The sequence below is a fragment of the Dermacentor andersoni genome, chromosome 5 (genome assembly GCF_023375885.2).
Source record: "Dermacentor andersoni chromosome 5, qqDerAnde1_hic_scaffold, whole genome shotgun sequence".
In the NCBI taxonomy this organism is placed as follows: domain Eukaryota; kingdom Metazoa; phylum Arthropoda; class Arachnida; order Ixodida; family Ixodidae; genus Dermacentor; species Dermacentor andersoni.
This window is the reverse complement of record NC_092818.1, coordinates 18,570,642-18,587,760: the sequence shown is the minus strand read 5'-3', so window position 1 is coordinate 18,587,760 and position 17,119 is coordinate 18,570,642. Positions and strand designations below refer to the sequence as shown.

Sequence of the window (17,119 nt, the reverse complement as noted above, 5' to 3'; positions counted from 1 at the left end):
GTTGGCAACAACCACTATGGTGTGAGGAAGTGTTATGTTGCGCGAGAGGATCAGATCAGTGAGGGGAGCGACCACATAGACACCATCAGGAACGGGGGAAATGGTGACAGAAGCACGTAGGTAGCAGCCTAAGCAGGTGGTCGTAGAAACTGTACAGAACATAGGCGAGTGTTACGTGATGACGAGTGTTACGTGTTACGTGAATATTCGACTGGGAAGGCTAAGAAATGAGGATCAATGGCGAATATCTCAACAACCTTCGGTTTGCAGATGACATTGTCCTATTCAGCAACACTGGGGATGCATTAACAAATTATTGAGGACCTTAACCGAGAAAGTGTAACAGTAGGGTTGAATATTGACACGTGTACTTATCTTTATCGGGCGACCACGTTTAGCCGCCTAACAAATCTTATCGCACAGCGCGGGACGCGCCTGCATGTATCCGAAGTTTCTGGAAAGTTATCGACGCTTCTATCCACTGTCTGTTGTCGCTGAACCTTGTGTTATCTGATTTCATCGCGTGACGCGAATTGTGTAGAACTTTGTGGAAGGCACGCGGGTCCCAACGATTAGTCTGGAACATTCGATGACTGCTGTATAAAAGCCGACGTGCTTGACCCACTGATCAGATTTTCGACGATCGCCGACCGTGTTCGCCGCTATCGTTGTGCTATAAGTATAGCCTGTTTTTGTGGGCACAGGTTCGCCCAATAAAAGTTAGTTTTGTCTGTCACAGTATTGCTACTGTGTTCTTCAACGTCACCACCACGTGACAATATTATTATGCGAAAGACAAAGGTAATGTTCAGTCGCCTGGCAAAGGAAAAAGAAACCATGATTGGCAGTGTACAGGAGTGTACAGGAGTACGTATATTTAGGTCAGTTATTAACAGGCGACCCTGATCATGAGAAGGAAATTAACAGAAAAATAAAAATGCATGGATTGGAGTCCTTACGGCAGGTGCTGCCAAATCCTGAGTGGAAGCTTACCCCTTTTGTTGAAAAGAAAAGTATATAATCATTGCATTCTATCAGCTTTAACTACTTGACTAAGCATCCACCCCCGCATCCCCCACCCCCCACTTCCATAAAGTGCACATTACTCAGAGGTGGAAAGGAACAGGCACATAACGAAACAATAATATATATGGACAAAGGCACCAAGAAAGTAAACATAAGTGTAGAAGTATATCACTCAGTAATACAAGGAGCTAGACATATGTATGCATACATTATTCAAGGTAATGTGAAAATGGCACAAATATTTCTGACAAACTATATTATTGATAAATTGTGCAGGACCTTATGAAATAAACAAGTACATATAAACGACTATGTAACACCACCACAGCTCCCTTAATTTTCCACAAGTGGAAAAATACCCATCGAGAAAGGGGCCAGGCAAGGAGACACAGTTTCTCTAATGGTGTTTGCACTGCATGCTTAGAAGTATTCAAGGTATTAGACAGGTAAAGATTAGGAATGAGGATCAACGGCGCATGCCTGAACAGCATTCGGTTAGCAGGCGACATTGACCTGTTCAGCAATGTTGGCAAAAAAATACAACGCACGATTGAGGAACTTAACCACGAAAGTGTAAGAGTAGTGTTGGGGTCTCGGTGCTGACGCCCGTTATTGCAAATGGGTCGCAAGCCCCAAGGGTAGCGTTGGCCTGGCGGCCTGGGGCACTGGAAGCATCTGAAGGTCCCGGCAAAGCATGAGAAGACTGGTAACAGAACAACTTGTTTATTCTAACATAGCAAAAGAGCGGCCGGTCAGGTCGACCGAAGTGGAGAGACGGGAGAGCACGTAACTCAACAGTACAAATCGGAGCCTCTCCCTGGCGTCCGGGGGCAGCTGCTCTTATACTCTCGGCGTCGCGGGCCAGAAGGAAGGTCACGGGATGAAGGTCACGGGACGGCGGAGCATGAGCCCACGACGGCGCGCACGGTCGAGCCGAGAGACCTGCTGAACCGAGTGTAGTGACGCATCGCCAACCCGCCGACGGACAGACCGCCTGGCTCCTCACTTGGGGAGCTCCGCTCCCCGGCTGCCGCGCTTTGACAAGCGTGGGCACACACACACACACGCACACACGAAGACACGTGGCACTGAAACACGCCTGGACACGCTTGGCGGGGAGGCGTTGCGGCGGCGTCGAACGGGCCAAAATGTCCGCCGCTTTGAACGAAGCCCCGGCGTCCGTTGCATCCGCGCCGGCATTACCGCGCGTTGTAGGCGAAACGTAACAGACCGCCCCGCCGGGGGAAGGAGATCCCGATGGTCAGGGGACTGCATCCGCTGTCCGGAGGGATGTCGCTCGATGATGCTCATAACCGAAGTCGGGCGTCCTATGGCGTTTCTTGAGCGCTGCGCACAGAGAAGGCCTCGTTCTCACGTTCAGGTGCACACAGGACACTGCAAAGTGACTTCGGGAGAGTTGACATTTTTGTTCTCGTTTCCGGCAAGCGTTAGAACTACGCCGAAAGTCAACCGCTCAGTCAGCAAGCACGGCACAACCCTCACTAAGCCCTGCCAGGCTCTTTCCCCTTTTATACTGCTGCCTAGTTCCTTACAGTAGTTTAGCAGCACTCAGAACGCGTCCACAAATCGGAAAATTGCACTAGAAAGCACATCATCACTTTGAAACACTACACAAAAGCAATAGGTTAAAAATCCTGCCTCAGGAAGAAAAACATCAGTAACAAGCAATTTTGAGGCTGATTCCCACGTTAGGGGCTTCGACTTAAGCCATCGGCGTTACCGTTGAGACTCCCCTTTTTGTAACGCACCTCAAAGGAATAGTGTTGCAAAGCGAGGCTCCAGCGCAGGAGGCGGCCATTTTTGGGAGAGATGGTCTGCAGCCATTGGAGAGGGCAGTGATCCGTTTCAATGATAAACCTCGAGCCGGCTAGGTAACATGACAATTTCTGAACGGCCCACACGATACACGCACACTCTTTCTCGGTGGCGCTATACGCCTGCTCACGACTCGTCAGCTTACGACTAGCATACAGGACGGGGTGTTCTACTTCTCCATTTTCCCGTTGGCACAGTACAACGCCCATGCCTCGCTCACTAGCATCACACTGAACAACGAACCCTTTTGAGTAGTCGGGCGATCGTAGCACAGGCTGGCTTGTTAGGGCGCTCTTTAGGGCGCTAAAAGCTCTTTCCTTTGTCTCATCCCAGACGACTGTTTGCGGCTCTGTCTTTCTTAGAGCATCCGTTAGGGGAGCCGCGATATCAGAGTACCTGGGGATGTACCTCTGATAGTAGCCGGCGACACCTAAGAACGACCGAATATCGGTCTTCGTGCGCGGTTGCGGGAAGTCTCGCACAGCGGCCACCTTTATTTCAGAGGGGCGGCGACGACCCCGACCAATCACGTGACCGAGGTAGACAACCTCGGCCTGTGCTAACTGGCACTTGGGAGCCTTGACTGTCAAGCCCGCATCGCGCAGGCGGGTTAGCACTGCCCGCAAGTGCGCCATATGCTCAGGCCAGGATGCGGAGAATATCGCTACGTCGTCTAGATACGGTAAAGCGAATTCTTGCTGTCCCCGCAACACTTTATCCATGAGGCTTGAAAAGCAGTATGGCGCGTTCTTCAAACCAAAACTCAAAACTTTAGGACGGAATGTCCCCATTGGTGAAATGAATGCCGCATACCTACTAGCCTCTTCTGTAAGTGGAACCTGCCAATAACCCCTGACAAGATCTAGGGTGGAAATAAACTGAGCGCTACTCACTCTCTCAAGGCGCTCCTCGATGTTAGGGATCGGATAAATTTGATCCTTAGTGATGGAATTAAGCCTGCGGTAGTCGACGCAAGGACGAGGTTCCTTGCCCGGTACCTCAACTAAAATCAAAGGGGAGGTATAATCACTCTCACCCGCTTCAATAACACCGAGCTGTAGCATTTTCGTTACCTCAGCCTCCATAATATCGCTCTGGCGGGGTGACACCCGGTACGCCTTGGATCGTACTGGCTCTGGGGAGGTAAGTTCTATGTCATGAGTAAGGACAGAAGTCCTACCAGGCCTCTCAGAGAACAGACCTTGAAACTCTTGTAAGAGCTGGTGTAGTTCGGTTTTCTGCTCAGGCGACAGCGATGCTTTACTTATTAAGTCACTAATGACTTGATCGGTGTCTTTCCTGTTCGTCACTGAGCCTAGTCCCGGAAGCTCGACCGGAAGCTCTTCTAACTTTCCCGCATCGGGAATTTCCTCTCCAGTATCTGGTGCCTTTAACGCTACAGGCTCAATTTTATTCAGTTCGGACGTGCTCTGAATACCAGCTTGCTGCGCCTCTGACCCTTTCTCATCGTTCAACAACGTCGGCCCCGCAACTACCGCCTTTGCAGCGAGCTCCCGAACCTTCGATCTGGTTAAGGCCTGAACGCTAGCCTCACCAAACAAAAGCCCCTTCTCGCGCAGGAGGTGATCGGACCTGTTCGAAAATAGGTACGGGTACTGGGGGGGCAGCATAGATGACACTGCGGCCTCCGTCTCAAGTGCTCCGAAAGGTCCTTCAATAAGCACTTTTGCTACCGGCAGACACACGCTATGAGCCTCCACTGCTTGCTTGATCCATGCGCACTCGCCCGTGAACATATCGGGTTCTACGTAAGAGGGGTGAACTACATCCATTGTAGCTGCGGAATCGCGAAGCACTCGGCACTCTTTCCCGTTCACGAGGAGGTCTCGCATGTAAGGCTCGAGAAGCTTCATGTTCTCGTCAGTGCTGCATATAGACAAAAACACGACTTGTGTTTTTGTTTCTGGACACTGCGCCGAAAAGTGACCCGGCTTCTGGCACGTATAACAAACGCGCGCTTGCCTCGTCTCGAACCGCTTTCTGCGTTCGGCTTCGGTTGCCGCCGTCTCCTTACGTTCGGTCGGACTGCTTTCACTCGCATCCGAACTACGTGTGTCCCCCTTTGCTCTCATGGGCGTGAACTTTGGCCTCTCAAACTTGGAGCCAAATTCACCCTTTTGACCGTCCTTAGCTCCACGAGCCCGACGCGTCACAAACTCCTCGGCTAGCTCAGCGGCTCGAGCCACCGTACTAACGTCTGGCCTATCCAAGACCCAGTACCGCACGTTCTCAGGTAACCGACTATAAAACTGTTCTAGCCCGAAACACTGCAGAACTTTCTCGTGGTCACCAAACGCTTTCTCTTCTTTGAGCCACTCCTGCATGTTTGACATAAGCCTGTAGGCAAACTCTGTATATGACTCACTTCTGCCTTTCTCATTTTCCCGAAACTTCCGACGGAACGCCTCCGCTGACAGCCGGTACTTTTTTAGCAGACTCGATTTCACTTTGTCGAAATCCTCTGCCTCCTCTCTCTCCAAGCGAGCGACTACGTCGGCCGCCTCGCCGGGTAGCAAAGTGAGCAAGCGCTGTGGCCACGTTTCCCGAGAGAACCCCTGCTTCTCGCACGTTCGCTCAAAGTTAACCAGGAACAAACCAATGTCCTCTCCAAGCTTAAACGGCCGCATCAGGTCAGTCATTTTGAACAATACTCGTTCTCCTGCACCGTGTGCCTGACTTCCATTACGAGCGCGTTCCATCTCTAACTCGAGACGCTTCATTTCCAAAGCGTGTTGACGGTCGCGCTCTTCTTTTTCTTTCTCTTTTTGTTCTTTAAGTTCACGCTCCTGTCTCTCTTTCTGTTCTTTAAGTTCACGCTCATCTTTCTCTTTCTGTTCTTTAAGTTCAAGCTCCCTCTCCTCAATGGTCTCAAGGCATTCCGACAGCTCGTCATCCTCAGCTTCTAACTCAAGAATAGCCCTTAGCAGTTCTGGTTTTCTGAGTTTGTCTGAGACATCCAGACCCAACTCTCTTGCAAGCTCCAGCAATTTCGGTTTGCGCAACGACTTCAAATCCATGGCTGCTCTGAATGCTGCTTTCTCTACTGCCCACTATTGTCTTGCCGCAAACTAACCCGGCAGCAACGACAACCACAATTACCAGCTCTGTTTCTAACACTAACAAAAGCCTGGCAAAACTCAGAAGAAGAAAGTCCCGCACTCACCAAACCTCGCAGCCAAGAATTCAGCGCAGTCGTTCCGCTGCAGGCAACCAGTCGTCACACAGGGCTCGTTGCACTGCTCCCGGATGGTCGTTGTGCTGCTCAGCATACAGTCAACCGCATCTCTTCGCTGCTGGCCTCCGTTGTCGCGATCCCACCGCTGCCACCAGTTTGTTGGGGTCTCGGTGCTGACGCCCGTTATTGCAAATGGGTCGCAAGCCCCAAGGGTAGCGTCGGCCTGGCGGCCTGGGGCACTGGAAGTATCTGAAGGTCCCGGCAAAGCATGAGAAGACTGGTAACAGAACAACTTGTTTATTCTAACATAGCAAAAGAGCGGCCGGTCAGGTCGACCGAAGTGGAGAGACGGGAGAGCACGTAACTCAACAGTACAAATCGGAGCCTCTCCCTGGCGTCCGGGGGCAGCTGCTCTTATACTCTCGGCGTCGCGGGCCAGAAGGAAGGTCACGGGATGAAGGTCACGGGACGGCGGAGCATGAGCCCACGACGGCGCGCACGGTCGAGCCGAGAGACCTGCTGAACCGAGTGTAGTGACGCATCGCCAACCCGCCGACGGACAGACCGCCTGGCTCCTCACTTGGGGAGCTCCGCTCCCCGGCTGCCGCGCTTTGACAAGCGTGGGCACACACACACACACGCACACACGAAGACACGTGGCACTGAAACACGCCTGGACACGCTTGGCGGGGAGGCGTTGCGGCGGCGTCGAACGGGCCAAAATGTCCGCCGCTTTGAACGAAGCCCCGGCGTCCGTTGCATCCGCGCCGGCATTACCGCGCGTTGTAGGCGAAACGTAACAGTAGGCAGGAAGATGAATATGCAGAAGACAGAGGTAATGTTCAACAGCCTAGTAAGGAAACAAGAAATTGGGTTGGGCAGTATATGGTTCCAGAATCTGTGCAGGGTACCTTTATCTAGGTCAATTACTGACAGGAAATCCTGATCATGAGAAGAAAATTACAGATATATAAAAAAGGGTTGGAGCGCTTATTCGGAAGGTCTTACCAAATCATTGCCGGAAGCCTACCGCTATCGTTGAAAAGTACACAATCAGTGCATTCACCGCTACAACATATGCTATTACACACAGCGCGCACTAAAAAACACGGACGAAGAATAGACAGACACGAACGCTGTGCTGTGGGTAATAGTTATTAAGATGTACCGACTCACCCAGCTAGCTACTGTACAATATATGCGGCAGAAATTTGCAGGTTAACAAAGGAGCTCTAGAACAGGTTAAGAACTGCGCAAAGAGCCATGGAACAAAATATGACAGGCGTAACCTTACGAGACAGGACGAGAGCGGTGTGGATCAGAGAGCCGATATTCTAACTGCCATTAAGAGAAAAAAATGGAGGCAGGCAGATCATGTAATGCGTAAGTTAGATAACTGGTGGACCATTGTGGGAATGGGTGCCAAGAGAAGGGAAGCGCAGTCGAGGACGGCAGAAGACTAGGTTGGGTGATCAAATTAAGAAATGTGCAGGCGCAAGTTGGAATCACCTCGCTCAAGACAGGGATAATTGAAGATCGCTGGGAGAGGTAAACGTCCGTGAGTGCATGGACATAAAATAGCCTGATGATGATGATGCGGTTATTGACATGTTCAGATAAGCATGTAGAAAATGCACGGAAACAATGGAATGCAGAAATATACAAAATTCAAGAGATATGTAGGGAAACAATATATGAATATAATGAAATGAATAAATGTGTATAGAAATAAGTTATATTTTTATATAGCCTACTTGCCAGTGCCACTATGGGTGCTATTTAATTGTGCCCATCATCATTCGGAATGATTCTAGCTCTCATCCTCGAGGATCGAGCCCGAAAACTGTGTGTCTGCGAGGAAGAGCCACGAGAAATATACGGAGCCACAATGTTACCTGGAACGATCAAAATAACAAATATTTTATTTATTTCTGGCGAAACCTCTAACCTCTCTACTCCTAGACCAACATTGAACCAAGCGACACATATGGCCGCTCCTCGGTACGCGCATGGGCTCGAAGGCCGAAGACGTGACATCGCTTACTCAAAGGGGACGCTCAGTCAAGGATTTAGTTCGACTGCATGCAAAAGCAACCAGGAAATCGGCTATACTTCCTTATTACAGTACGCCCACTGTAACGGCGACACGACTACTTAAGCCCTGAACTACCCTGACTTGTCAACGGGCGTAGTGTGTGCATCTTGGGGAGCTGGTGTTAAATGAGGCGAATTAGGTCAGAACGATCTGTTACGATTGTTCCCCTGTTACCCTGTTACCGTGTTATCCTGTTACGATCGAGCAGCGGGGTCAGATAACTTCGAGCCGCTTCCGCAATGCTGCGACGAATCGCTATGGCTTCGTGAAGCTGCGAGTACATACCACATGATAGACCATGCTGCGGTGACGCCATTGTGTGACGTGTTTGACGAAGTATACATGATTGTCAAACGGCGGTTGCTGGAGGCCGCTTGACCCCAGACCATGGGGACATGATCAAGAAACTCTTGAAATAGTTCGCGTTATGACCGCTGCTAGACGTCCAAGCCAACCGTCAAACGGTCGGGTACTATGATCTTTAATGAAGAGACGAGTAATTACGTGGTGTCAACTCAACAGCAGGTCATATCCATAGTCAAGCAATATACATACGTCGGCGTTTACATAAACTAAAGGAATACTTACTCAAGCACCCACCAAGATTATATATGAAAATAAAACGGTCGCGCAACGCAGCAATAATGAAACATAGAGCACTTTGGAACCACAATAAATATGAGGTGGTGCGTAGAATCTAGAAAGGACTAATGGTGCCATCGCTAACGTTCGCCAATGCCATTCTGTGCTTAAACTCGGACATCTTGTCGGAGCTGGAAGACAGCCAAAGATCGGTAGGCCGGTTGGTTTTTGGAGCCCACGGCAAAACCACAAATGAGGCAGTGTAGGGTGACATGGATTGGGCCTCGTTTGAAGTCAGAGAAGCACAGAGTAAAATTAGTTTTGAAGGAACACTTAGGAACATGGATCAAAATAAATGAGTGGCTAAAGTGCACAAGTATCTGCACCTTGGAAAGCGTGGGGACAGAATGGAGGAAGAGGTCAAGAAAGTTGGCAACCAAGAACAGGGTAATTGAAAGTGTAAATAGACAACCAGGAGTCATCAGAAAGAAAGTGAGAGAAACAGAGACAGTGGATTGGATGCAAAAAATTGAAACAAAGACCGCGGGTATTTACAAGAATGAGAAAAAAGAAATTAGAAAGGAAAATCTGTACGATGACACGAAGAGAAGTGCCTTACTGTTTGAGATTCGAGCTGGTTGCCTAAGGGCAAAAACATACCGGAGCCAGTATTCGGAACAAGACGAGGCGTGTGTATGCGGCAGCAAAAATCCGGAGACCACTGAGCACATTCTAATGGAATGCGAAGGGATTCACCTAGTGAGACTCACTCGTAGGTAACGAAAACATTACAGAAGTGCTTGGGTTTAAAGTAGGCGGAAGTATTAACCGGTCAGCAGTCGAGATAAGCAAGAACCGCTTAGAGTGTTCGTGGAAAAAAAAGAACAGGGGATAGATTGATACGACCGGATCCATTACAGGCATAGGTAATGGTACGAGGTTGATAGAGAAGTTTTGAGGAATAGAAAGTAGATTAAAGAGATGTATACAAAAATGCTAGAAAGAAAAGCATGTATAGCCTACCTGATTAACACGAGTAGGCTAGGTGACTATTTGTCATCGCCGCGTTTCAATTGGGATGCCAATAAATCATCATCATCATCATGAAACAAAATTAATGAGCCGAGATGCGTAAACAGACAAGTTTCAAACCTCCTGTTAACGATTTGCTCACTGCTGTCTCTGGGGCAGTGAACCGTGTGCCTGTGGGTACTTCTCACATCGTGTTCAGTGAACAAAGGTGCCTGTGTTATCACGCGCGCTCTCGCCGTGAAAGTGGAGTCATCGGCGACTTCAGGCACTCCTGTTGTTGTTCGGGCACTCCTGTTCCCTGGCCTAGGGATCTCAGGAGAGATCTAAGCGGTTTTTTTCGGCTCCACTGGTGTGCTTCGATTCAGTCAAGCTATACTGTTGATATGTAACGCTATGTACTCCTAATGTAAATAATGTAAATAAACACTGTACTCTTCGTTTTCGATAAGAAACTGCTCTTCAACGTCGTCCTCTGCCTGGATGTGGTGGACGACGGCATGGGCCAGCTACCGCATTTTGATATGCCCTACCCCAACTCTTACAAACCACAAGAATATCCTGGCAATACATGTTGAGCCTGCTGTGGCCGCATTACAGACCTTGCGCCAGTCACCGACCTCGGATGTACGCAAGTCCGCTTTCACGTTCTGCCTAGCAAGGAGGTCACCACTGGTGTTGTGCTCGCACTCATCGACGAGGCCATTTTCAACGTGGATTTGGCGATGCTTAGTAAGCCAGCGCACACGTTTCTTGCATTGTCAAGTCACGCTGTGCGAAGGTATAGTATGCAACAGTGAATCACTTCCGTCACACGCCAAGGAGGACCCCTTGCGACGTATAGTTCATCCCCTCATACCAGGACCACTCCCATGCAGGAAATGCGCGAAGCGTGGCCACGTGAATGTATGCACGAACGCAATGGCCTGATTCCACTGATCCCACAGTTCCATAGCCACCGTTCTGAAGTGGCCTGTCTCTGATACCATGACGACCATATTAAGGAATTTCTCCTAATTCAGGAAGCACTGGCCATATTGAAGCAGACGGTGAGGGACCACTCGTCTCACCGAGAAGCTGCCGACATTGTTAAGAAAACGGCCCCGACAGGGTTCCTGTCACCGAGTTTCATCAAAGGCATCCACAGCTTCGATTATGCGTATACAAACCCGTCATCACCACGTCCTCTGCCCCTCAGATTAAGCAGACTTGACTCCACGTGGCGCGAGAACTGACCTACCGAGCCGACGGCGTGGTATCCTAACTATCGCATGCATGCTCTAGTCTCGTACCAAGACATCACACAACGTTACAAGCTAACCCGCAGGACGTACGCACCCCTACACAGGATACATAGAGAGCAGGAGCGATCCTACCGTGCTCTACAAGTTAATACAGTCCCCCACCCAACCAGAAATAACCTCATATCCTCTACACAATTCTCTGCGCAATGCCGCTTCCGCGCAGAACCCAGGTCCCCCAGGCACATAGTAGGGGGTTGCAGACAGGCGCCATTGCATCCTCCGAACACTTATCGAACCAATGAACTTTGGGAGAGAGCCTTGGCCAGCTCCGAACCCGATGTTCAGCAACGGCTGATTGCAAGGACCCAGGACGCGGCCCGAGCTCAAGGCATTCTTGAATAAGGACTCCTCTCCAAGGCTTAATTTGTGTAATAAACATGTTTATTCTACCTCTCTCTCTCCAAGGACAATAATGCCAAAGATAAGGAAGCTACGGAGAGCGCGCCTACTGATCCTTGGCCTATACAGTAACAGGGCGCCATCTATTCTGTGACTTTCAAGACAAAGCGACAGTAATGAACTCACCATCGCCTCCAGAGAAATCGTCAGGGCGCGCAAGACTGGCTGGTCGTTGTCATACTCTATTCACTAATAGACGCCCGTCGCGTTCTTTTTGCTAAACTGCAGGCAGCATCAGCTCGAAGCACCTTACAAGTATTGGAGGCCCTGCATCCAGTACTTGCATGCCTTCAATGGGTATCAAGTCTTCGAAAATGAAGATCATTGGACCATGCATGCCAGTCGCAGAAAGCAATGTAAAGATTACTAAGTACGTCAAGTCGACAGGTCGCTGCCGACCATTTATAGACTCGCTGCGCATCCTGACATGTACGCGCAAGTTGTTTTATTTGTCTATCCCTTCTCTCTTTTCATCCTTACGCCTCCTTCCGGCAATGCAGGGTCAGCGGTGGTACGTACGGGTCAGAAAATACGTCACACATGCACGGCGTCGGATACTACTTGGCTCTTGTTGAGCGGGTGGTATACATACAACATACAGCTACTTTATCACGTGCAAATCAACTAGTACTAAGGCATCAGAAAGAAGACCTCAAAGCAATATTGCGAATCCCTAAATCTCTTCTGTCTGTCTCTCTTGCTTCGCAGGCGACACTTCCACAGAGAGCCGCACATTACTGTGTCCCATCTAAGTAGATCCCGAACAACCATTCTTTGTCTTTTTCACTGATGAAATTTACTGATCAGATTTACGTCCCTGACAGACACAACATATTGTAAAGACTGAGCGAGAAGCACGAGGAGGTCCGAGCGGTTCCCAATTTTTTTTTCTTTGTCGCAACCATATGAACATATGAAAACAATGTCTCTAGAGAAATCATGCGTAAATTAATTGCTACATTTAATTTAAACGTAAACACAAAGTTTGCGCTCCTTAGTGTGTTACTTTACCTGCTTTTCTTAGTTACTATTGCTGACTATACACACCCCCACTGTAATGCCACACGGGCGCTGTGTTGTTACGAACGGCCTGCGGGGGCTGGCGAACTAGAGGGGAAGCGACCGACGAAACCTGCCTGGCCCGCTGCGATGACTCACTTTGTAAAAACAACAATGCGCCGAGTCAACAGGCCCTCGGCGCCACCATGTCTGCTGCGGCGACTCGCTTTGTTAGGACCACAAAGCGCCACGTCCCCAACCGAACGACACCGGGATGTCTAGACGCAGTTGGCGGACCAAATATTGTTTGTGGAGTCACCGTCGCCTTCACGGTATGATTCATCATCATCATCAGCCTGGTTATGCCCACTGCAGGGCAAAGGCCTCTCCCATACTTCTCCAACTACCCCGGTCATGTACTAATCGTGGCCATGTTGTTCCTGCAAACTTCTTAATCTCATCCGCCCACCTAACTTTCTGCCGCCCTCTGCTACGCTTTCCTTCCCTTGAAATCCATTCCGTAACTCTTAATGACCATCGGTTATCTTTCCTCCTCATTACGTGTCCTGCCCATGCCCATTTCTTTTTCTTGATTTCAACTAAGATATCATTAACTCGCGTTTGTACCCTCACCCAATCGGCTCTTTTCTTATCCCTTAACGTTACACCTATCATTCTTCTTTCCATAGCTCGTTGCGTCGTCCTCAATTTAAGTAGAACCCTTTTCGTAATCCTCCAGGTTTCTGCCCCGTACGTGAGTACTGGTAAGACACAGCTGTTATAAACTTTTCTCTTGAGGGATAATGAGAACCTGCTGTTCATGATCTGAGAATGCCTGCCTAACGCACCCCAGCCCATTCTTATTCTTCTGATTATTTCAGTCTCATGATCCGGATCCGCAGTCACTACCTGTCCTAAGTTGATGCATTCCCTTACCACTTCCAGTGCCTTACTACCTATTGTAAACTGCTGTTCCCTTCCGAGACTGTTAAACATTACTTTAGTTTTCTGCAGATTAATTTTTAGACCCACCCTTAGGCTTTGCCTCTCCAGGTCAGTGAGCATGCATTGCAGTTGGTCCCCTGAGTTACTAAGCAAGGCAATATTATCAGCGAATCGCAAGTTACTAAGGTATTCTCCACTAACTTTTATCCCCAATTCTTCCCAATCCAGGTCTCTAAATACCTCCTGTAAACACGCTGTGAAGAGCATCGGAGAGATCGTATCTCCCTGCCTGATGCCTTTATTTATTGGGATTTTGTTGCTTTCTTTATGGAGCACTACGGTGGCTGTGGAGCCGCTATAGATATATTTCAGTATTTTTACATACGGCTCGTCTACACCCTGATTACGCAATGCCTCCATGACTGCTGAGGTTTCGACTGAATCAAACGCTTTCTCGTAATCAATGAAAGCTATATATATATATATATATATATATATATATATATATATATATATATATATATATTTATATGACACGGTATGATTGGAGCGGGGGAACTCCTGGAATAAGTTTTGTGGCGCCGTATCACGGTTCTCAGAAGTTGTCAGTCAATGGACAGACGCGGCGGCCACTGTATGCGGAGTCAACAGTGGGATCAAGAAGCGCCTGCTCGGGGCAGGACCCTTGTCTGCGAAAACCATCTCACCTTGGTGTTGTCAGTAAAACCTGTGCGGAAGTGAGTGTGTAAACCCTCCCCCTCAAAGGCGGGTCGGCGATGATGACTTTGGACGCTCCGAATTGGTCGACGGTTGAACGGCCGATTTCCCTCACCTAGGGATCTAGGGAGGACAGAGTGTTTATAAGCAGCTGTTGCGTGGCGGCTGGGGGTGCGTTCCTCTTTCAGTCATGCTAGACTCATGAACGGTAACGTTCTCATATAGATACTGTAAATAAATCCCATATCCCTCGTTGTCGATGAGAACAAGTCTGCCCCTTCAACAACGTCCTCAGCGCGGAGAAGTTGGACGACGGCATGGGCCAGCTACCATCTATTTCATGCGCGACACCAACCCTTACAGCGTGTACTCTGATAAGTAAATGAATGAATGAATAAGCACTATGTAACACGCGCACAGGCACCCATGAGCAGATCTCACTCGACGGTCGTGAACACTCGCTGTCACAACGCGGGCGCGATTGAGACTGCAAACAGGCCTCAGCGAACGACGCTTGCCGCTCGGTTCACGCGAACTCCGGCAAAGGCGCCCGAAAAAAGAGCATGTGCTGCCGTCAGCCATCTCGGCTCTCCGAATCTTTGCACCAGACGGAGATCACCTCCAAGATAGGGCGCGGCCAGTGTACGCGCGAAGCCGCAAGGACAGCCATTCGCATCCACGGCCGGGCCAGCAAAGGAGACGCACGCTCACCTCCCGCCCCTCCCCCATGCTCTCGCACGCGCCTGATCATGGTGCTGCTGGCTCATCTCCTCTCTCCCACCTTGCGCACTGTCACGTGATCTCCAAAATGAGCGCGCATCAAGCCACCACCTTTCTCATCTCCTCCTCGCGCGCTTTCCTTCGCATCCACAGCATGTGGAGCGCGGGGCGCGATGAGACCTATCGCATTTGGACTTTATATGGAACCTCACCATTACGCCGACGACGAAAATTCACCTGGAGTGTCCATATGCAACAAAAGAGAGTATTACAAATAAGCGATTAGAAATATCTGCAAGAGACCTTGCACATAGTCTTCTGGGACTGAATTCATAAATGGCCCTTACGTTGGAATTGTTCGTCAGAGAAAAATCGAGCAAATCCTGATGCCGGACATAATAGTGAATGAAGTCTGCTTCCTAATTGCAAAGATCACTTATGAAGAAAATTTTAGTGAATTTGGCCCCTGGTCCTCTCGACGTTTATGCCATCTAGGGACCTATATCTGTAACGCTATACGAATTTCCATAGAGAAATAGCAAGCGCAAAACAATGTATTGTCAGCTACAAATTGTAGTTTCGTGGTACAATTCCGGACACAGCGCTGAGTGAGCGCTGCATGCGTGTTTGATGTTTTGCCCTGTTTTAGCGCTGTTTTGTCGTAACGGTAATTTTGTCATCGTATATTGTATTTGATCGCTGTATATGCGTATACTTATACCACACAGGTACTTGACTTTTGTTGCATACTTTGTCTACATTCAAGAAAAATTAAATGCGACTGAGAGATTTTCATATGGCATGGAATGCTGTGCGTACGTTGGTCGCGATGCCTGAGTCCGCAATGCAAGCAAAATTTATTTGCGCCCAGGCATGAACCTCTAGTCAAGATGTTCACCTACCGTCAATGGAGGCGGTGGTCTGAGTGTGGGGTGGTGAAATTGTTGGTTCACCAACGCCATGTTGGTCGGAAAGAAGAAGGTTTGTCGCGTTGCTTGTCTCTGGTTCTTGGCGAGGAACGTGTGTGGTGCTAGATGACCTTTTATCAGAGACGGCGAAGTGTTGCCTAAGAGAATGAGATAACGAATAATTATGTGTAGAGATATCATACTTGCACGCATGAAAGTAAACACGTCTGCAGTATCAACGACGCGACGAATAGCACCAATCGTGCGCTTGAATGCGTTGAATTTATTGTTAAATATCACAAATATAACCGATAGTCTATAGAAGAAATATCCATGAGGAAGGTTATATTGTCAAGCTTTGGGTGATTATACTAGGCCTAAAAAAAGCAAGTGTGTCAGTTATTAAAACTTGCAAATAAATAAATAAATAAATAAATAAATAAATAAATAAATAAATAAATAAATAAATAAATTAAATAAATAAGTGCTTGCTGGCGATAACACTTGACGTTTCCATTAAGGAACTGAATTAAAAAAGCGAAGGAAACGTCTGTGTACCAATATTTAAGTGAGTGATGAAAGCATTCGAAATGGTCAAAAGTCCTCTGTGGCGTTGCTCAAAAGCCTTCGACACGCATAAAACATTAAATTATTTCGACGTGATATGATATGAGTAGTCATCGATAGTGTATACAAGCGCGCCTATCATTAGTTGTGTGCTTTTCCAGTACTGGATTGCATATTTTGTCCGGTAGTTGCGATATCCGAGCGCTATCTTGCACTCGTCAGGTGCCTGATGCACCGTACGTAATGTGACAGTAGTTTCGCACTTGTCGAAATAACATGCACACGCTGTTCCGAGAGATTAAGAGGAAACAGGTAAAAAACAAAAGCATGAGCTGCACGCTTACCAGGCAGTTGTCTAGGCTAGCCGAGAAGCCGACGCTTTCTTTTAGATCTAACTCGTACACGTGTGTCAAAGTTTGACGGGGTGCGAGTGTGGCCTTTGCAGAGTCACATGACACACGGTGACACGACGCTTAGAACTGACGAGGTCAGGTGCTCAAAACACTGCACAAGGGGCTTGGCTCACGGAAGATGGGATCGCCGACGTCTCGGGACACGCGTGGAAGGTCGGAGCCAGCGTCGTCCGGCCCGTCGCTATCGTGGCGCGGTCTCTCTCTCTCCCTGACCTCTCCTCCGCTTATCGGCGACGGCTGCGTGATTACGGCTCAAAAGTTGGAGGCGCGGAAGAGCGGTGAAATCGCATAGTCGTCGCCTGGCGTCAGCGCGGCTTGCCCTTCAGTCTATGTCGCTCGCCTCTGTATCATCGCGGTGGCGCGTGTGGTTCGCCATCGACTCC

At 49.0% G+C, this 17,119-nt stretch overlaps 1 protein-coding gene across 1 annotated transcript in view; it reads right to left on the bottom strand.

Annotated features, from left to right (window-relative positions):
• Positions 1 to 16,885, bottom strand: part of cnc (NFE2 like bZIP transcription factor cap-n-collar) — a 194,035-nt gene extending 177,150 nt beyond the window's left edge. Inside the window, exons 1-2 of the mRNA XM_050177397.3 lie at positions 16,668 to 16,885; positions 15,751 to 15,914 (exon numbers count right to left, since the gene is read on the bottom strand). Coding sequence (XP_050033354.1) covers positions 15,751 to 15,810 — 60 coding nt within the window. The 5' untranslated portion in view covers positions 15,811 to 15,914; positions 16,668 to 16,885. The remainder of the gene's footprint in view (positions 1 to 15,750; positions 15,915 to 16,667) is intronic.
• Positions 16,886 to 17,119: the final 234 nt, after the last annotated feature.